The sequence below is a fragment of the Leucoraja erinacea genome, chromosome 6, assembly GCF_028641065.1.
Source record: "Leucoraja erinacea ecotype New England chromosome 6, Leri_hhj_1, whole genome shotgun sequence".
Lineage (NCBI taxonomy): Eukaryota > Metazoa > Chordata > Chondrichthyes > Rajiformes > Rajidae > Leucoraja > Leucoraja erinaceus.
The window spans coordinates 7,332,560-7,355,632 of NC_073382.1; the positions used below are offsets into that span (position 1 = coordinate 7,332,560).

At 41.5% G+C, this 23,073-nt stretch overlaps 1 protein-coding gene across 1 annotated transcript in view; it reads left to right on the forward strand.

Annotated features, from left to right (window-relative positions):
- tmem131 (transmembrane protein 131) overlaps positions 1 to 23,073 on the forward strand; it is a 170,488-nt gene that overhangs the window by 77,850 nt on the left and 69,565 nt on the right. The window contains exons 4-5 of the mRNA XM_055636520.1: positions 3,068 to 3,136; positions 20,808 to 20,931. Coding sequence (XP_055492495.1) covers positions 3,068 to 3,136; positions 20,808 to 20,931 — 193 coding nt within the window. The remainder of the gene's footprint in view (positions 1 to 3,067; positions 3,137 to 20,807; positions 20,932 to 23,073) is intronic.

The following is a 23,073-nucleotide window of genomic DNA, read 5'->3' on the forward strand; positions in this document are numbered from 1 at the left end:
CAAGTAATTGGAGCACAGCTATCCTTAATTTTCACTAGATGTGGCATTAAAGAGCTTAGATTCTCATATTTTCTATTGATATTGATATCAGTATTGAACTGATCAACAGTACTGAAATTATCAATTTGATTAGTACGGGTGTCGAGGGTTATGGTGAGAAGGCAGGAGAATGGGGTTAGGAGGGAGAGATAGATCAGCCATGATTGAATGGCGGAGTAGACTTGATGGGTTGAATGGCCTAATTCTGCTCCTGTCACTTAAGACCTTATGAATACTGATTGTAAGAAAGGGTTAAAATAAATTGAGATATGAAATTTTCCACTTGGAGTTTGATAAATTATGTAACTACAGGGTGGCAAAAAAGATGTATTTTCAGAAGATGGGGAATGAGTGGATGGTGAAGGGTGTTTAAGGTGGAGTGGAGTAGGATCTTGAAAATAAACAACTTGCTCTGAGTTAATTGCAAGTATCAAAGACAGAAGGGAAAATGTATTCTGTCACCCATGTAAATGATTTAACTATCCATAAAAGACATAAAGGATGGATTGTTTTTCAAAAAATTATTATTTTCACTTTATCAGGCTGTTCAGGCAAGAAATCACCCATATGCCATTGCAAGCGTTCTTTTTCATTTTACACTACTCATGACTGTTTACATCGACACACTAATTTCTGCAAAAAATGATTTTCATGGTTACTTCTAGAAAGCTGAAATCACTGAATATGAATGAGCCTTTAATCTGGAGATCACTGCTGTACTTTTTTTTAAAAAGAGCATGCGTGATTTGTCATTAGTTTAGGAAAAAATGTCCAAACCTAATTGACAATTACAGTACTTTATAACAATGTTAATAAATGTGATCTATCTGAACACTATTCATAGAATTCATATTGTTCCCATGTTTTAGCAACATTCATATTGTTCACATGTTGCAACAGAATCCCACCACAAGCCAAATCGCCCCGCAACGTGCCTTTCCACCTTCTTCAGGGTTCACTCACTACAAGCCTCTGTAATCTGCTCATCACATCCCCTGGCACTTTTCCCTGTAACCACGGGAAGTGCAATATTTGTTTCTACACCTTCTCCCTCACAACCTTCCAGCTGAGCCATAGATTTGCATGCACATCTTTTAACCTCGTCCACTGCATTTAGTTTAGAGATACAGTGTGGAAACCTGCCCCTCAACCCACCAAGTCCGCGCCAAACACCAATCACCCAATACACCAGTTCTGTTCTACATACCATGAACAATTTGCAGAAGCTGCAATGTGAAATTGCAGCTACATGGAAATTGGAGCAGAAAACAAACATCCTCCTTTTACATTTAACCAAACCTTTATAGCTTGCATATGAGGACGCCATCCCTTTCTCTTTTTTTCCTCTTCCTTTCTGCTACGTCTACTCTCAAGATAAGGCCTTCTATTTCAGGGCCATCCTAATGCAGCCAAAAGTACCCCCCCCCTTCCTTTGATCCATCTCGGATCCTGCCAATTTTGCCCCTTTTTTTTTCTTTTTCTTTTTTCCTTCTCCTTTTCTTCTTTTTTTCTTCCTTTTTTTTTCTTTTCCCTTTTTTCACTTGTTCCTCTTTTTCCTCTTTTCTTTTTTTTTTTCTGTTTTTTTTTTTCTGTTTTTCCCCCTTCCCCCCTTCCCCTTCCCCTGGGGGTTCCATCCACCTACTGACCATATTACACCCAGCAGATTCCACACCCAACCTGATTCCATCTGCCCATTTTTCCCTTAACAGTTCCCATTGTTGTCATCTTTATATATCAGATTACAGCACTAGTGACCTCTGTGCCCATATTTATCATTCACCAGCAGCTGTCACTACCTTCACTCTCGCCTCCCCCACCTCGATTCATCTGCATTTCTTTGTTTCCACCTATGATCCATCTGCCTGTCTCCCAACTCTACCCCTCCCCAACCTGGCTCCTTCTGTCTCATTCTTTCTTGATTCCTGCTTGGCCCACCTATCACTTACTGACCCCCTGTCTCATTCCTTTTGTTTATATATTGGCTGACTTCCCCGTCCCCTTTCAGTTCTGGCACAGGCTCTGAGCCCAAAGTCAACAGTTCCATTTCCCCACAGATGCTGAGTTTGTTCAGTTTGTTTAGTGCTCCAGAGTTTTTTGCGCCTCCTTTCTTCGCTCTTCCATCACATGGCTTACATTTTGCTATTTTTGTTTATCCCAGTAATGTGCCTCTGGACATGAAATGCAAGTACAAATGTGTTTCTATAGCAGAGATGATTTTCCAAAGTATTATTTGTACTTTCAACCTACAATAACGTGGAAGGCCATCAGTCCCAATATCCCCTAAATTCCCTGTACTCTAGCTTCTCGCCATCAACAGCCTTTGATTTCTTTTTTTCGCAATGTAACAACAGAGTAATTTACAGTAGGTACACAAAAAAATGCTGGAGAATGTCAGCGGGTGCAGCAGCATCTATGGAGCGAAGGAAATAGGCAACGTTTCGGGCCGAAACCCTTCTTCAGACAGTAGCCATTTAATCTACCAACATTAATATTTGTGTAGGAAAGAACTGCAGATGGTGGTTTAAATTGAAGATAGACACAAAATGCTGGAGTAACTCAGCGGGTTCAGGCAGCATCTCTGGAGAAAAGGAATGGGTGACATTTTGGCTGGAGACCCTTCTTCAGACTGACTTTAGTATGTGTGTTTTCTTTCCACATCCCAGCCAGAAACCCATGTAGCCATTGGAAGAACATGCAAACTCCCCACAGATCTCATTCAAGTTTAAAACTGAACCTGGTTCCATGGAGCCGAAGCATATTTAGTTTTGCTTACATCATCATTAAGAAGGGGAATGTTTATGGGTGTCTTTGTTTTGCAAGGAAGAATAGTGTTGGGGTCACATGGCAGGCCAAACCAGTTAAACTTGTTCTACAAGACTCTGCAACAATAACTGATGTGTAACCTGGGTGCTAATTGTATCAGAAAAAAAGCTAAGGATAGGAAATGCGGTATTTTCAGCGCCAGTACAGACATGCATGTTACCATGTTGTTGCTGCTGCTCCTACAGAAGCTTTTTCTCTTTTGCAGTGCCTCCATTCATCGGCGCAATTGCAGACCTATCCGGTTTGAGCCACCAATGTTGGATTTCCACGAACAGTAAGTTAATCTTTTTTTGGTAATATTTACCATTTTGTTTTCAAGATCAGGCATGGGTGGAATGTGTGGTAAATCTGATGCGTTTGAGAAGCCAACTGCTGTATTTACTTTTCAAAATGAGGTCCAGTGCAAATTTCAGTTTCTTTGACTGGCCATTTGAACAAAGATGCAATAGTTTGTGCATCCTAAGGCAATTTATAATTTTCAGAACTGCAGTGTATCAAGGAAATTAGATACTTGAAACACAAAAAGGATCAATAGGATTAAAGCAAGAAAAGTAATGGTTATGAATGGTTTTGGTTCATTAATGTGTGTGTGTGTGGGGGATTTTACACTTTCTTGACAGAGTCTTGCATGTTGTTGGAAGTATGTAATGCAAAGAGTTGGAGTTCTCAAATTGATTATAGATTATGGCAAAAATCTGTTTGTAAGAATTCAGCACTTGCAGTTCTTGACTAGAGCTGCATCAGAGGCACAGTATTAACAGCGTGATGGTTTGACCCTAAACCTTCCACTTAATGTGCATAACAATAATTCTCAATCTGCAAACAAGTCACAATGATAGACTGCAATGTAGATATGGAGTTTAGTTTAGAGATACAGCGCGGAAACGGGCCCTTTGGCCCAGCGATTCCGCGCTAACCACTGATCCCCGGACACTAACCCTATCCTACACACTAGCGACAATTTACAATTTTACCAAGCCTATTATCCTACAAACCTGTACGTCTTTGGAATGTGGGAGGAAACCAGAGCTCCCGGGGCGAAGCCAACACAGGGGAGAATGTACAAACTCCGTACATAAGCACTCGTAGTCAGGGTTGAAGTCGGATCTCTGGTGCTGCAAATCTGCAAATCAGCAACTCAACCACTGCCCCACCGTGTTAGTGTTCCATCGGATATGTACTTCCAGTTTTATTACTGGAGGTCATGCACTTTGTTTTAATGTGTCTTTGAACATGTAAATTAAGGCTTAAACTTTAATGTAATACAGAGGGAGTATTGACATTATCAAAGATGTTCACATTAAAGGACCCAGAAAGACCTATATTTGTATAGAGCCATCAATGTCTTTATAACATGTTGCAATTACTTAATCTATGAAATGCTTGAATTTTTGATATTGTGGGAAACATAACATGGCTATAAAAAGTGCATTTTAGCAAGAAGTAAGGTATGTGTAGCCTGCATCCTCGATATCATGTTTTTAAAATGTGCAATTATTGCTAAATGTGTACAGTTGTTACTTCAGTTCCCACTTGTAACAGTGATTATGCTGCAGAGCATTTTGACTGGAAGGTGTTTTGAGACCTCTGGAGTTTATAAAAGATGCTTCATAAATGCAAGCCGTTGTATTAAATTAGCAAGCTACTGTTTTTCATGTGATAAAATTCATTTTCAAATTTGTAGATGCAGTCTTCTCGGTATTCCAATAAAATTAATTGGTGCGTATAGCAAGACTTTTATTATCTCCGGGAACCGCACAGAAACCTTGGGTGGGGTGCAAAGTCTCCAGAGGTTTCCGTTCAGGTTTCCTAAGTGGGACAGGGGCATTATCATCAGTATGTGCTGTTCATGCTATAAAATTTGTTGTTTTTTCCCCTGTCCCGAATTAGGTATCCGCATTAAAAAAAAAAAAAAATTTAATTCACTGAAAATACAATTATGTATAGACGCAGCATAGCTTTTGTATTGAATGCAATAGAGCATCTGCATTGAACTTGTAACATTGTGTCCCCAACTCCTATTCATGGCTCCTTGTTGAGATGATTCAAATTTAGCATGCGTTTTTTTTCCTTTGTCGTTTTCACAATTTTCTATCAGATGCAACCACACTTTGGAACAGCACAGTTGGCTTCTAGAAGCTGTTTTCTTGATTTTGGAAGCAACCTGTGACTGATCCTAGGGAAAACCTCAGTCATGTGGAACACTTAAAATAAAATGCGAATAAGGTATTTTTTTTTCCCCCAACTATACCAATTATGTTTTATATTCCAGATATGATTTTTATCATTGGCACCAATTCTTCCAGTAAGTTTGGAATGACTGGATTTGTGTGCATCTGGTTTTGCTTTTCTGCTTTTATTGCCAGAATTAATGAAATGATAGTTGGAAAATGGCATTACAGAAAAAGCTGTGTTGGTAATTTTTAAATCTGCTGGATTTACATGATACTGTGAGAGGACTGGAAGTGGATGCTGAAAATATGTTGCAGAAATTGAGCTGTGGTTGGTGTTGGTAAATTATAAATTGGTCGGTACAGTTTGAGAACAAATGTAGAGTTCATGTTGTCAGCAACTGTGTAAATGAGCCCAAGTTTACTTCTTTCTAATTGGGTAAAGTGAGTAATTCTGTGACTGTGACCACACCATTAGTCTGCTACCTCGGAGGGAGGGGGTAACTTTTAAATCTCTCCCTGCACGGGAGACCCGACCTTTTCTTTGTCGGGTATCCGTTGTCGTTGGGGCTGCAACGAGGAGCAGCCTCCAACAGGAGAAGACCGGGGGCTCTGGTGCCGACTACTCACCTCACCGTCGTGGAGCTGGCCGAGTCCGGAGCGGGTGGAGCGGTGGTGGAGCGCTGCTGCGGCCCAACCTCCGGAGATTCGGAGGCTGCAACTGCGGGTCTGGCGGACGGCGGCACCGCGAGCCCGTGGGTCCCTGGAGGGAGACCGCTTTTCAGGGCTCCCGCAACGGCGACTTCTCCCGCCCGAGTTGCGGGGTTGAAGAGCTCCTGGAGCGGGGCCTTACAGCATCGCCCCGCGCGGCTTGGAATGGCTGGGGGACTCTGCGAGCGCACGCCGGGGGCTCTAACATCAAGAACCCGGTGTGCGACCTTGCATCACCCGGCGTGGCTTTAATGGCCGCGGGACAATCGCCATCGCCAGCCGGGGGCTTTGACTTTGACTCTGACATCGGAGGGGGGGGGGGGGGGGGAGTGCAGTGGAGAGATAAGTTTTTTTGGCCTTCCATCACAGCAATGTGATGGATGTTTATGTAAATTATGTTGTGTCTTGGGTCTATTTGTTTGTAATGTATGGCTGCAGAAACGTCATTTCGTTTGGACCTCAAGGGGTCCAAATGACAAATAAATTGTATCTTGTACCTTGATCTTGTGCTGGTTGCAGATGCAAATAGCCTTAACAATGTTGGCCTCCCTGCATGTTTTGTCTTCACATCTAAGTCAAGTTTGCACATTAAGGTCTATTTAAATACAGATCTAGCAGTTTGAAACTGGGCATTGACAATAAACAACAGGTGCAGGAGTAGGCCGTTCGGCCCTTCGAGCCAGCACTGCCATTCAATGTGTTCATGGCTGATCACATTGGCCAGTACACTATTGTAGACTGATTGAGGCCAGTAGACTATCAGCCGTAGCAGAACTGTGTAGTTTGTCAAATCCCTCACTTTATCACCACTATCAAATTGAACGTAAAGAGCCAGGGATAGGAGATGGTCCCTTTACCCTGCATTGCCGTTCCACTTTCTTCTTGTTTAAATGCAAGCCTATTTCTACTTTAAATATACTCAATGACCCCAGCTTTAAGGCCCTCTGGCATGGAGAACTTCAAAGGTTCATGACCCTCTGAAAGACGAACTTCCTCTACTCTTTCCAAAATGGGCAACCAACTAGTCTGAAGTTATACTCCCTTATTTGGAAGTGAAACATCGTCTCAACAACCACCTTGTCAATCCTCTTAAGAATTTTGTTTCACTAAGTTCACCCTCTCATTTTCACATCCTCTATTGAGCATAGGCCCCACCTATAAGTGAATTCCTTCACCCCACACATCAACCCAGTGAACCTAACAATACTGTCTCCAATACAAAAGTATCCTTCCGAAGTGAGTTATCCTACACTTTTCTACATTATACTGTCTGACAAAAAGGGAAATTGTCCACTGATGTCTTTTTTGCAATCTCAGCACAAATCCAATCTGGCCACCTAATATATGAATAGCCAAGTCAAGAGTGTTTTATTGGCATATGTTCTGGATGGAACAACTAAATTCTTACTTGCTGCAGCGCAACAGAATATGTGAATATGCAAACATAGTAAATAATGGGGGAGGAGAAAAAAAAAGTTCAATAAATAACAAATATAGTGCAATAATAATATAGGCTTTTGCAGTTCAGAGCTCGGAGCTTATTTGTTGTTGTGTTTAATAGCCTGGTGGCTGTAGGGTAGGAGCTGTTCCGGAACCTGGACATTATAGTTTTCAGGCACCTGTACTTTCTTCCTGATGGCAATGGTGAAATGAGTGTGTGGCCAGGATGGGTCTTTGATTTTGGCTGCCTTTGATTTCGATTTTGGCTGCCTTTTTGAGGAATCGACTACAATAGATCCCTTCGACGGTGGGGTTGTCAAAGCCGGTGATGGACTGGGCAGTGGTCACAACTTTTTGTAGTGTTTTCCGCTCCCAGGCGTTCAAGTTGCTGAACTAGGCCACGATGTAACCAGTCTTTCTGCAATATGATGTAAGGTGTTGTCAATGGTGCCAATGTGTGATATCTAAGTAATTTATTGGCTCGTTAATACTCGTTTCATTTGTGTTGGAACCACAGTTCCAAAGGTCAACAATGATTTATATTCAATCAGATAAGCACGATTAATTCTTGAGGGAGGATGAGACACAGGGCAATATTTGACCTAAAGTAGTCCCAGTAAAATTAAAATCGGAGGAGATCTGAGGGAGACACCCCCCCCCCCCCGCCCCTCCAAAAAAAACCCCAAATAAACCTCAGAGTGGTGCCTAACTGAGGGAGAGTTCGTGAATCTTCTTATTTGGAGGATGTAATTCCAGGAATTGCTCAGTGGAATTGTTTGCTCCCAATTGTCTTCAATAATTATTCATCCTCCAAACTGGGAATGTTCACCGAGTGCGGTGTTATTTTCTATTTGTATTTCTGCTGCAATTAATGCCATTACTGGGGTGTCAGGGTTTATGGGGAGAAGGCAGGAGAATGGGATTAGGAGGGAGAGATAGATCAGCCATGATTGAATGGCAGAGTGGACTAGACTGGCCAAATGGCCCAATTCTGCTCCTATCACCTATGACCGTATGACTTTCCAAAACTGCTTTGCTCTTCCCAGCCAAATTACTTTACCATCCAGAATTGTACAGGCAGCTATTGCACAGGGCCACCACCATCTGCAACTTTCCCTTCCTTCCAGCTCTCGTATCACTCTTTTCCATTTGTCTCGAGTCAAACTCCTGGAGCACTGTACCCAATCATACCTATTGGCATTTTCCCTGCACAGTTATTCCAAAGGTAGCTCACCATTCCCCTCTGAAGAGATAATGAGAAATAATTAATAGTAGTTGGTAGGTAAATCAAATCTCTTTTCCTTATAGAGGTGGACCAGTGTTATTGAGAGAGTTCTCTATTCATTAATCCCATGTCATTAATCTTATTGAGTCCACATCACAAGATTAGAAATTGTTCAGCCAGAGCAGTACACACTTCTCGGCATCTGCAGACAATAATAATAATAATAATAAATGTTATTTATGGGCGCCTTTCAAGAATCTCAAGGACACCTTACAAAAATTTAGCAGGTAGAGGAAAAACATGTAAGGGGAATGAAATAAATAGTAGAGACATGACTAGTACACAAATTAAATACAGAATTCAATACAAAACACAGTATGAGGCAATTAATGCACAGATGAAAAGGGATGGCACGTGGGGCTAAGGATAGGCAGAGGTGAAGAGATGGGTCTTGAGGCGGGACTGGAAGATGGTGAGGGACATGGAATTGCGGATCAGTTGGGGGAGGGAGTTCCAGAGCCTGGGAGCTGCCCTGGAGAAGGCTCTGTCCCCAAAACTGCGGAGGTTGGACGTGGATGGAGAGGAGACCAGCTGATGTGGATCTGAGGGACCGTGAGGGTTGATAGCGGGAGAGGAGGTCAGTGAGATATGGGGGGGCCAGATGGTGGAGGGCTTTGTAGGTGAGGATCAGGATTTTGTAGGTGATCCGGTGGGAGATGGGAAGCCAGTGAAGTTGTTTGAGGACTGGAGTGATGTGATGCCAGGATTTGGTATGGGTGATGAGTCGGGCGGCTGCGTTCTGGACCAGTTGGAGTCGGTTGATGTAGGTGGAGCTGATGCCAAGGCGAAGTGAGTTGCAATAGTCCAGTCTGGAGGAGATGAAGGCATGGATGAGTCTTTCAGCAGCGGGCGGTGTGAGAGACGGTCTGAGTTTGGCGATGTTGCGGAGATGAAAGAAGGAGGTTTTAATGAAAATTACGTCTTGTGCTCCTTGTGGTGGTGGAAACAGGGCCGCAAGATGAACGCTCTTTCCTTGACACTCGTGTCATTATTAAAGAGCATTTTTTATTTTATTTCTGCAAAATACTCTCAATTATCTTATACTGGAGGAATGTCATAAGATCATGAGTGATAGGAGTAGAATTGGGCCATTTGGTCCATCAAGTGTACTCTGCCATTCAATCATGGCTGATCTATCTCACCCTCCTAGCCCCATTTTCCTGCCTACCCATAACCTCTGACACCCATACTATTCAAGAATTTTTCTAACTGCCTTAAAGATATCCACTGACTTTGTCTCCACAACCTACTGTGGCAAAGAATTCCACTGATTCACCACCCGCTGACTAAAGAAATTTCTTCTCATCTCCTTAAAAGAATGTTCTTTAATTCTGAGGCGTTGACCTCGTTCCTGGGCTCATTTTCGTAAACCTCCTCTGGACCCTTTCCAGAGCCATCATAACCTTCCTCGGATAAGGTGCCCAAAATTGCTCACAATATTCCAAATGCGGCCTGACCTAGCGCCTTATAGGGCCTCACCATTACATCCCTGTTTTTGTATACAAACCCTCTCGAAATGAATGCTAGCCTAGCATTGTGTTTACTTTAGAAAATTATTTTCTAAATGTTTTAGAAAATTATTTTCAAAATTATTTCCTACTACTGAAATGCATGACTCCACAATTTGCTACACTATATTCTATCTCCCAACCTATCCAAGTCCTTCTGCAGAGTCCCTGCTTTCTCTACACTAACTGCTAGTTCCATATCATCCGTAAACGTTGCCATAAAGCCTTCGACCCCCTTCTCCAAATCATTAATTATTTAAGGCCAGCAGCCCAAGCACCGAGCCCTGTGGAACTCCGATAGTTACTGGCAGCCAACCAGAAAAGGCCCTCTTTTTTGCTGCTCTTTGCCTTCTGCCATCCAGCCATCCTGATATCCATGCTAGTATCTGCCCTTTGATATCATGAGCTCACATCTTCCTTAGCAGCCTCCCATGTGGCACCTTATCAAGGGCTTTCTGAAAATCCAGGTATGCAACATCTACTGACTGTCCTTTGGCTGTGCTGCTATTTACTACTTCAAAGAATTCCAGCACATTTGTTAGGCAAGACCTCCACAAAGCCTTCCCTTCACAATATTAATTATCAGGTTGCAATTGTGACCACATTTTCATTGTGAAATGTCTTTGTAGAAGTGTATACAATTACAACAAGTTATAGAAATAGCAGTTCTGTTTTTGGAAAGTGTTGAGAACCTCATTTCCTCTTGAATGATAAAAAGCAGAAATGAAGCTACTTTTACAAATTCTGCTCTAGTTTCTGCAGTGTGGTCATGTTCTCAAGATCTCAGAAAAATATCAAATGATCTGTAATTTCATGTTTTGATCTTCACAGCATAATATAGTACAGTAAACTTTCGTTATAACAGGCCATAGGAGGGAGGGAGGGAGAGCAGGAATGGTGTCTCTTATTGCGTTATTGTTGATTTTCCATTGTAACCGAGTAGTTTATTATTATTGAGACTGAAGAAGGGTCTCTATCCAAAACATCACCCATTTCTTCTCTCCAGAGATGCTGCCTGTCCCGCTGAGTTACTCCAGCATTTTGTGTCTATCGTCGATTCAAACCAGCATCTCCAGTTCTTTCCTATATAGATTCTTATTGTATGTAGTTGAAGCAAAGACCTGCAAATTATGGTTAATGCACAAAATAACACAAAGTGCTGGAGTAATTCAGCGGGCCAGGGCAGCATCACTAGAGAACATGGACAGGTAACGTCAGGACCCTTCAGACTAATGAAATCTGCTGAGTTACTCCAGAAATTTGTGTCATTAATCCTGAGAAGTGTGAAGAGCTGGAGGCAAGAAAAGATCAGGGCCAGCCACAAATGACCTCAGGCAGGGTATCCCATTGTTGGTTAGGGAAGGTGTGATCCCGAGAGGAAAACAATGAGGAGAACTGTGAAACTTGTAAAACGACTTAAGGGCATGTCCCACTTGGGCGACATTTTGAATTGAATTGAATTTCCTTTATTGTCATTCAGACCTTACGGTCTGAACGAAATTTTGTGCCTGCAGTCATACATACAATGATACAATAATAAACAACAATAAACACAAATTAACTTCCACCACAGTGAGTCCTCCAAACACCTCCTCACTGTGGTGGAGGCAAAAATCTTAGGGTTGCAGTCTCTCCCTCTGCTCCCTCTGCGCTGAGGCGATTCCCCACCGGGCGATGGTATAAACAGTCCCGCAGCTCACCGAACCCCGAGAACGGGCCGGTTCAAACACTGCGGCCCGGGGTGGTCGAAGCCGCCACACCTCCAATCCAGCACATTTTCGGCGAGAGCCTGAAAAGTGGCTGTCGCGTCGTGGTCGGGTCTTGACGCGGTGTGACGTGCGTTGACTTGACTCCCTGTCGCCTCTGGATTTTGGAATGTTCAAAATCCAGGGGTGACATCTGGGTGTCTCATCACGTCGTGCGCCCTGTCACACGCTGACGTGTGATGCCCGGTTAGGGTTATGGACCACAGATGGGCTGTAAAAAATGTGTCCTTCAATGCATGGATTTTACACGCTAATATTAAAATTAATACAATAAATCAATTGTGCAAATGAAAAGATGGCTGAGTCGTTCAGTTTTATTTACAGATTTATTGGTCGGGTTCCAGATCCAATCATCGTCTCCAACATTTCACAGGGATGGATTCATTGAGTGTAGACTGAACTCCCCTCTCCCCCTGCCCCTATCCCTCCTTCTCCACTCCCCCTGCCCCTCCCAGCCCCCCTCTCCCCCCCCCCTTTCCTTCCCCCTCCCCCCCTCCCCCCCCCCCTCCCCCCTCCCCCCCCCCTTCTTCCCTTCCCCCCCTATTTCCCCCCCCCCCCCCCTCCCCTCTCGTTGCTTCACTCTTCTCCACTCCCTCCCCCTCCCCTCGCATCCCCTTCTCCCATTCTCCAATGCCCCACACTTTCCCCGACGCCCCCCATTTGTGGACCCTGACAGTGACAGCTAGATCCCACTAATAGTACTGCACAAAGGCCACATCTGTTTTAGTAACATTGACTATGGCATAAATGCAGACTTTGAGAACAACACCCTCCTAGCTTCAAAAGTGTGTAGTGGGTATTTAGACTCAGTGGCCGGAGCAGGTGGGTAGCACTGGTACATTGACAGCATTGCCTGTACCCAGTTGAAAAGCCGCTGCCTCTGGGGGTTGGAGAGACCATTGGAAGAGAGATCTGTTTCTGGGGCAACTCGTGGCCAACAGTTTAGTTCCCATGAGGAGCCGGCAGAACATTCGGGGTTCGAGTCCAACCCCTGGGGCTCCTGTGTCACAATTAGTTCAGAGATACAGTGCCCTTTGGCCCACCGAGTCCGCTCCGATCAGTGACCCCCCCGCACATTATCCCACACACGTTAGGGACAATTTATACTTATACCAAGCCTATCAACCTAGGGCTAGGGTTACGGTTAGGGCTCGGGTTAGGCCTAGGGTTAGGGTTAGGGCTACGATTGGGTTGGGGTTTCCTTAAGTACTTCAAAGGCACACAGGTTTGTATAAATTGTCCCTAGTGTGTGTGTGTGTGGGATAGTGTGCAGGGGATTGCTGGTCGCAGGCTGGGTCCACAAATGGGGGGCGTCGGGGAAAGTGGGGGGGGGGGGGGGGGGGGAGGTTGGTGAATGGGAGGGGGAGAAGGGGATGTGAGGGGAGGGGGGGGGGGGGAGTGAGAAAGGAGAGAAGAGTGAAGGGAGGAAGGGTTGGGAAAGGAAGAAGGGAGGGGGGTGGAGAAGGAGGGATGGAGGCAGGAGGGGGTGGAGGGGAGGTCAGTCTACACTCACGGAATCCATCGCTGTGAAAAGTTAAAGACAGTGATTCAGCCAGAGACTGCCTGACCCGCTGAGTTACTCAAGCACTTTGTGTCTATCTTGCTGGAGTAACTCAGTGAGTCAGTAGCATGTCCTCCAGGGGTTTGCCTGACCCGCTGACTCCAACGCTTGTCCTTTTTTGTAAGCCAGCACTTGCAGTTACTTGTTTCAACATTTGGCGGTCGAATTGCTGTTTACAATTAGACTATTTTGCAGAATAAGTAAACTAGGGGTCATTATTCCATGTTTTCCAAGAATGATTTTCAAAAAAAACTTATTGATTCAGCTTATTTGGCCCCATGATAGTATTTCTATGCATTGAGAGTTTTAAATGCAAGCGAGTACCTACTACTGAGTGACTTTTACTGAGAAATCATGCAGAGAGATTCTGCTTTTTTATAACAAAGTTCTGGAGCTGAGCCACTTGATCCTAATGGGCCTTAACTGTGTGTCTGGTTTGGATCAGTGTACATTCTTCTAAAACAAGCAGGGGTTTGAGTCGGGCTGTGTTGTGTGTTACGCTAGGCCTGCTCAGCACCTAAAATAGTCCGTTGCAGCAATCACTCATACACACAGATAGGCATGTAGATACTTGAGTGTGTAATTAATCTGCCTCTCATTTGCAGCCCCCTCCCAACCCCACACGCTTCCTTGGCTTTTCGAACAGAGCATGTGATAACTTCATCATTACCTTCCTTGCAAAATCTAATCCTTAGCATATCTAAACTTGTATGGAGCAGGTAACTTTAATGATATTCACAACATATTTGTGAATATGTTGCACAAGCGGTGCAGGCTCGAAGGGCCGAATGGCCTACTCCTGCACTTAATTTCTATATTTGACATTGGTGTATTAATTCCTTTTTCAAATTTTGAGCAAAAAAACAAACTGCTGGTGGAACTCAGTGGGCCAGTCAGCATCTGTGGAGTGAAATAGACAAAGTTTTGAGTCTGGACTCCAGTCTTTTATTTCAGCATATGCAATCTGTCTTTTTAATCACTTCCATAAAAAAAAACACAAACAAGCAGTTCAACTGGACTCTGAGCAGGAAATATTTAAATATTAATACATCTCAAAGTACGTTCATTGGCTATGGAGGATGTTGCACCTTACATTTTTGCGTTAGCAGATATGTCAATGTTACATTTACCACAACATTTAAATTGAAGATGGATTTTATAATAAAGGTATGACTATGAAGATAAAGCTGATACAAAGCAGCTTGATCTCTTCAGTCATGAAGCTGAGCCAGTCGATGACATAAAAATGGACAGAATGTAGTGGCAATTATTTAGTGTTGGTGCAAATCTTATGTATGTGATGAAAGAAAGAAAAGGCAAATAGCAACAAATCTTAGTGCTGGAATATGTATCTCAGCGATTCAGACATTATCTCTAGAGGACATGGATAGTTGAAGTTTTTCGTCGGAATCCACCTTCAGACTGAAGGGTCCTGACCCAAACATATATCCATGTCTTCCAGAGAAGTTACCTGATCCACTGAGTTACTCCAGCACTTTGTGTTTTGCTCAAGATTCCAGCCTTAACATTTGCTTGTTTCTCCATAAATGTTGAGAACTTGTAACCACTGGAACCTGCTATGCCATTCAGTGATAGTGTTGAAACAGGCCCCTTGCCCACACTGTCCAAAAGGTCCCAGCTGCACTAGTCCCACTTGCCTGCGCTTGGTCCATATCCCTCCAAACCTGTCCTATACATGTGCGATAATTATTTCAATTTCACTTCTCTCTTTTCTCCATTCACCATTAACTCACTTACCATCCAAACATCCGTGTATTACATCCTTGAATATATTCAACACCTCGGTGTCCAGTATAGAGAATTCCAAAGATTCACAATCCTTCAAGAGTAAAAACTCCTGTGTAGAAAGGAACTGCAGATGCTGGTTAACACCAAAGATAATCACAAAGTGCTAGAGTAACTCAGTGGGTGAGGCGGCATCCTCCTGTTGTATCTTAAATGGGGAAACCCCTTATTCATAGTCAGTGACTCTTGTTCTTAAATTGGCATATAAAAGTGATCCAGTGGCACCAGAATACCAGGCCTTAAAGTGAGAAAATAATAAATTGCATGCATATATATATATATATATATATATCGCCTTTAGCCAAGATCAGACTTTTCAGAGACTGAAGTTGCAAGATGCTGATGAAACATGGCGACTCTAGGCCTGGTGTCCCAGAAGCAGATTTACTTATAATGGTTTCACACTTTCATTTGCGTATGATTATATAACATGATTTAACTTTTCACACTATCTCGGTGTATGTGTCAATAATAAACTGAACTAGAATCCCCACCAAATGGAAATGAGCTCTCAGCATGTTGCCTAGATGTGATGACAATACACTTTACAATGTAGGCTTTAATAATTGCAATGTGATCATTGGAGGTTGTTGTTGCTATATTTAGGTTATAATAACACAATTCATTGTATGCATATCTGAAAGCTAACATGCACGTGCAATGGACAAATGGGACTTTAGCATTTTATTACAGGAAGTTTGGATTACACGAGTAAAATAGTCTTGATGGAATTATATGGGGTTCCAGTGAGACCACAAATGGAGTATGGAGTTCAATTTTCATCCCCTTTGGTATACAGTTCAGGGACAATCCATCAGAACAGTTTCTGAAGAGACAATAGGCTAGGTCTGTATACTTTAGAGTTTATAAAAAATAATCGATTACCTTATTAAAGAGTATCAAATTCTTTGAGGTCTTGACAGGATAGAAATGGACAGTGTCATTCCTTTGGCTAAGTAGTTTAGATCCAAGGGGTACTTTTAGAAGAAGGGATAGACCTAATCTGTATCCATGCCTTTCAAAGCTACTTTCTCCTCGGCAGCCACATTTTGTCTTAACCATTGTTTGTGTATTCGGTCATTTGTTTTGCACTGAAGTGAAGTATGGACCATTGGAAATTTACGTTGCATTTTGTCTGCAGGTTCTACTTGTTTCTTTGCGACTAATAACTTATGACTGGTTTTCTGTTACAAAATTTGGTTGTGACACTAGTCCAAAGGAAAGTCTCATTGCATCTACACTATCAATCCCTCCTGTTTGACACAGTAGAATCGTTTCCCATTCTTCCAAATTCCAGGGCAATACACTCACACCTGGAGTCAAGCTGGTGAAAAGATAATCTTAGTGCAAAATAAGCAAATCTCATTGTAATGAAGTCTCAGAAAATTAAGTTAATCTGACAAAAGTCTCGCCCTTCTCATGATCTCATAATTGCTCATGTGCTTGATGACACTTTTTCATTCTCCACTGTTTAGCTTTATGAGATTGCACTGTTTACTTTAGGTCTTAGGCACACAAAAATGCTGGAGAAACTCAGCGGGTGCAGCAGCATCTAAGGAGCGAAGGAAATAGGCAACGTTTTGGGCCGAAACCTTTCTTCAGACTTTAAAAAAAATAGTTTTAGGTCTTTATCTATTCAGTTGAACGTACTTGTGTACTTTCACTGCCTTTTATTGCTCCCAGAAAATTGCTTCTAGTGGTCTTTAAGAACCTATCTTGACTTCATCTAATCTATCATCTACATTGCAGCCTTGGGCAATATCGGTTGCCCTACCCCACTCTTCCACCCGCTGATGCTGACTGCATCTTGCCTCAAGACGTCTACTGAAACCATTGTCTATACTTCTTTTACCACTATAGATGATGCATGCTTACATGTTTCCCATGGTTCACCTTCTATAAGGTTGTGTTCAACCAAATCTTGTCGTTATATCTTAAATTACAATGTTTTGTTCACACATTGCCTTCTCTGCTCATCCCTTGGTTCACTTTTAATCAAAAAGCAGCTTAGTTTAAAGATAAATTCTTCCATAGCCTTGACCCACGTATCTTCTGCAGCCCTATGAACCACACCAAGGCTCTGTGCTCTCGTATTCCCTTTTAAGATTCTTAAAATGTACCCGTTTAATTAAAATGTTGTCCTCTGTATTGTTATCTCCTTTTATGGTATGATATCACATCTAGTTGCTCTTGATTGTTTTCTTTGAAAGGTGCTTTGATAAAACAGATGTTTCTGCAACAAACAACATGTTAATCTGAATTGAGATTGAGTGCAGTTTGAAGAGTAAAAAATACTCTACATGGTGTATATTTTGTGAGGAAGAATCTCCAGAAGACATGTTGATATGGCTATCGGTGTGTGCAGTATTTTGTGTGAACCATTGTGCTTGTGTTCAGGGTGAACAACAGAAAAAATATAGCAACTGTTGGTGTCCACTTTTTCAAAGTCGATTGCAAGCAAACAATTGTGATGTTGTGTTGCTGATTAGTCTTCTGTCTGCCCAAGAATTCTCAAACAGTGTATCTCTTAGACACTGGGGATAGAGATGTGGAATAACATGTTTTAACTGATAAACATTTTGCAGGTGATGAAATAAAGATAGAAACTAGAGTATCATGAAAATTTTAAAAGTAAGACAATTCTATTTTGAAGTGTATATCTGAATTACTATAACCTATTGAAGGCCAGAGAGCTCAGCATGAAGTGTGTGTGGTGGTGGGGGGTGGGGTGGGGGGAAGAGAATCACCATGCATAATAAAACGTAGCATTTTAACAGTGATCTACAGTGTTGGTTTGTAAATGCTTGAAATTCATCAAAACTGGTTACTTTGAGTGTAGAAGATAGAAGTCTGGATTGGTGCTAAATTGTTAGCAACTTCAGGATTTCTCAATGTACACATTGCATCACCATGTAATGTTCACAAACACTGGAGATTATTAGAACAATTAAACAGTCCTTCACCTGACATAATTAGGTGGCAGTCCTGACCAAAGATGTTATAGCGGAGCTCTAAGATCTTTAGTCCTGACTCAGTCATGAGCTTCCATTAAGTGTCTACGGTTCACAGTTGCATTTCCTCTCCATAACCTGAGCACAAAACTTTGTGTAGTAGGATTTAATGCTATCAAAGGAGGAAGTAAATGTAATAGTGAAGCAATCCTTTCGTATCTTGGCAGGAAGCAAAATTTACACCAGGTTTCAAGTATATCACAGAGCATTTCTTCGTTCACAAAACCCTTCTTCTGTGTCTTAATTTGAAGAATGCTAACGTTCTTATTACATTGGCAGCAGGGTAAAACTAATCCAAAATTACATCTGCAGGCAGTTTCCTATTTGATCTAGGGATAAATCTGTTGGAATCTTAGTCAAAATTAGATATAACGTGTATCAGTTTTGATATCATCAGAGTATTTGGAAAAACAAAATGCATTTTCTGTATGAAGTGACTAAATGGGATTTAGGAGTGCATTAAACATGTCTATTTGCCCTTTAACTGTATTCAAGTTAACACCTGCTGAAATGATAGTTTCATTTATTTTGGCAAACTCGATATATTTAAAAAAAAACAAGCAGGAAAAATAACTTCTTCAAACTTAAGTTCTACAGTATTCTAGTGTTGTAGCCTGTGCCAAAGAACAGTCTGCAGTACGACACCTGGCCTCCAGAATACATGTTCAAGCCAAGAATTTAAAATTTCTTCATGTAGGACAAGCTGGGTCATTTACTGCCTGCCTGCCAGCCTCAGCTTTGCAGAACTGTATTTGAGGAAGGTATACTGGTACTGATATTTTAAATCGTTTTATAGAAAAGGCTACAATTATTAAATGAGAGGAGCAAACTTAAGACCTTCCAGCTCTGATTCTAAATGTTGTTTGTATCTGTTTAATTTGAATGAATGTTTGGGTAATTGTCTCACAGTTTAAAATGTACTGTGGGTGTTTTACATTCTCCTTTTTCTCTCTTTTCCACTTCTTCAAATATATATATATTAATGTATAACTTTTCAATGGAAAGCAGAACTGATCCTGGGACTCCTGCCAATGGTGTTTTTTGAGCAAGATGCTGAGAATTGAGCACAGCCTGCCTTAACCTCTCGAGTTTTTTTAAAAATAGAAGCGTGGAAGTTCTCCATGTATATCAGGCGTACTCCTTGCTTTCACTGCCAATTCCCAACCCCACCCCTAAGATGCTCAGCTCAAATTGGAATCTCTTGCAGGACTACCCAATGAGTCCTAATTTATGTGATGAACTTGGAGATTGCTGAATTGTAAAGTAGAAGAATATTCATGTACAAATATGTAACTTTCCATTCCGAGGCTGTGGATAATGGCTAGTTTAAACTAGTCTAACATGATGGTAGACACAAAATGCTGGAGTAACTCAGCGGGACAGGCAGCTTCTTTCAAGAGAAGGAATGGGCTGACATTTCAGGTCCAGACCTTTCTTCAGACTGCTACTAATGTGATAATGGATATTGTTTGCATATTTAAAGACAATCTAAATTTCTAATTTTATGGCTTGGTTCTCATAGAAAATAAATAATTTTGGTCTGACGAAACTAAAACGGACACATTTTTGTGTGCTATTGTATGCTACAATATTTTGAACAGCATGGTGCATGGAGATCGGGGAGGTGGGGGGGGGTGTGTACCGTTTATTTTGCAACCAAAACAATGACAGGTTAAAGTTAACATTGAAGTCTTAGCAGCAGTGACATTTCATTTTGAAATGCTGTATTTATTGCATTAACCTTTCAGAAGTAAAAAGTGCTCATTGCACTTGGTTAAAAACAATGCCGAATTATACGTTGTAATAGCAAGTGATGGAGGATAACTCTGGTTCGAAGCACAGCATATAAGGCAGTGGTTGGATGTGCTTATCACCCAAAGACACCATTTAATTTTTGTTGATTCAGTTTAATTTGGATGTTTTATAACTCCTGTTAGTTTCACTTTTCATGACCTAATCTAGAAATGATTCAGTTTCCCAAATAATTGAACTTCCCAGTCCTAGTGGTTCTAAAGTTAACTATCTGAATTCAGCTAATTTCGGTAAGTGTGTCCTGGATTTGCATGGCAATCCACTGATGAAGTAACATCCAGGGGTGATACAGGAAGGTAAACACAAAATGGGACTCAGTGGAACAGGCAGCATCTCTGGAGAGAAGGAAAGGGTGATGTTTCGGGTCGAGACCCTTCTACAGAGGAAGCCCTGTTGATTTGATTAGAAAGAAAAATGTAGGTTAGGTTAGCTTTTCACATTTTTACTTAATTTTTAATTTTAATGCTTGTTTTTAGTGGGTATTTTTACTCAATGGTTGACTCCACTCCTGCTGTTCTCTCGTGTCAAAATCTATTTCAGTATTCTGGGGCCGGACTCTGCAATGTTTGCTTAAACCCAGTAGACACTCACACCTTGGTGCATCTCAGTGCACAACTCTGGGATTGAGATTCCCAGGGCAATTGTACCTCCACATCTGTAGAAGATCAGTGCAACTGTGAGCACGTGAAGGAGTGTGGTGTTACGTTTGTGGGCTGGGCTGCAGCAAGTACATTTTTGGCCCATTGTGTTGAAAGGCATTAATCATTGGATCAAAACAGTATTTGACTGTCAAGTAAACACAATTTCAGTCTCTGTCATTTGTATGCTAAAGCAATTGTATAAAATTGCATGCTAATTGCTTCTATTTTCACAGGCCTGTGGGAATGCCAAAAATGGAAAAAGTATACTTACACAACCCCAGCACAGAAGAAACGATCATATTAGTATCAATATCAGCAACAACATCACACTTTCATGCATCATTTTTTCAAAATAGGGTAAGAATTCTATTTGCAATTATTCAAATGGCTGTAAGATGTCTTCTGTAATATGCACATAGGTGGAAACATTTAGATTTTTGTTTTATGATGGAGTGATGGTCTGCAAGTAACATGTGTGATGTGAATCATTTGGATTAATGGCAATCAAAATCTGGGGATGGAATCTATCCTTTGTCACAAGCGTTAATTGAGCAGTGTAGTAGAATGGAACTGAATTGTGGAAATAACGTGCAAAGAGTGGCAGCTATTACATTGATCATGCATCTTAAACTGAAGGAGATAGATTTCTGCTGCTTTTCCACAAGTATGGATAATCAATGGTGGATGGATTGCTGTACGTATTGTATCTTAATGTTATGGCACTTAGTATTAAGATCTTAGTATTAGCACTTCAGAATTAAGATCAAGTATTAAAATTGATTAGAGTTTTGTCTTGGGTCAGCTTGACAAAGTTAGCAATCTGATTCAATATATGAAAATAAAATCAAAACTCAGATGCTGCAATCGTAAATGAAAATGCTAGAAATATTCAGCAGGTCAGGCTGCATCGTAGGAAGAGAAGCAAGTGAAGATTTTAAAGTTGGAAACCCTTTGTGGGAATTGCAAGAACTTGAAATGTTGGCTGAGCTCTTCCCACAAATGCAGCATGACTTGTGGAGTATATCCAGTATTTTCTGTTTGTGTGTTGAATGTTGTTATACAAGTTATTTTAAAAGAAGGAGTAGTCCATGTTAGACAAAAGTGTTGGAGAAACTCAGTGGGTGCAGCAGCATCTAAGGAGCGAAGGAAATGGGCAACGTTTCAGGCTGAAACCCTTCTTCAGACTAGTCCATCCCTGGAAATGCTCAGCATGTCAGGCTGTATCTGAGGTAGCAGTTCTGATGAAACGTTATTAGTTGCCACAGATCTGTGTAACCTGCTGAACATTTCTAGCATTTCTCGGGTTCAAATTTTGGTTAAATATTGGTTAAATTCTTCCAGCTTCCTGGCCAATTTTTATTTTTATCGTTTAAATAAATGATTTGATCATTAGTGTGCGTCTATTTGTGTATCCTTGCTGTTTGCAGGATAGGTGGTTAAAGGGGAATGAATTTTATACAGCATGGCCTACGTTTTAATGCCACTCACATTTTCAATCTTTCCATTGCCAGTGTATCTGTACACTGTGGATGGCTCGATTGTAATCACGTATTGTCCTTCCGCTGGATGGATAGCATGCAACAAAAGCTTTTCACTGAACCTCGGAGTGAACTAAACTCAAACTCATTTTGGAGGGCTTCAGTAAAATATGGAGAGCGGGATTAAAGATAATGGAATTATCCACATGTGAAGTGAAATGATTTGATGGAATAAATCATTATAAATTTAACATGGGACAACAGAAGGTTAAATAGAGCTTTGCAGATTAATTTAACATTTTGTGTTGCTTTGTCCCTATAACAATACTTGATCATGATGCAATAAAAGGTCGGCACTACTTTGTTTAAGAATTTTGAATAAACATTAGAAGAGGCAAATCATCATGGATACGATGCCATTCTGCCATGACCTAACTTGCATCACAACATCTCTATGCCTGCTGGACTACATTTTTTCTTGGTTAAATCACCTTTAACTAAAACATTTGCATTGTATGGAGATCCCTCCTTGGCCTCCCTCAACCCCACCCACCCAACCCCATCCCTACACCCTTCAGTGATGTGTTCTCTAATTCTGGCCTGTAAAGATGTTTGAATATAATCATTTCATTTACAACCATACTTTTAGATTGGAATTCCCTCAATAAAACATCAACATTTCTCCTTAAATCCTAACCAAGACCACGATTTTGGACATCTACCCTAATATCACCTTGTGTGTCAACTTTAGTTAACTATTATCCTGGGAATCTTTACACTGCAAAGTGGTTGTGATGAGTTTTGTGCACATCCAGTGAAGATCATGCATGGTAGAATTACCATTTCTGTGCTGTAATCCATTAAGGCATAATACTTTGAAATTTATAAAAAAGATTGTTCTGCTTTGAACATTGAGGCAAATGTTTTGGGGCAAATGGGGGAGGAGGGTGTGAGATGGTCTGGTAAATCACATTTTAGATAATATTTTGCATTAGTGAAGTGTTTGACACTGGCACAAATA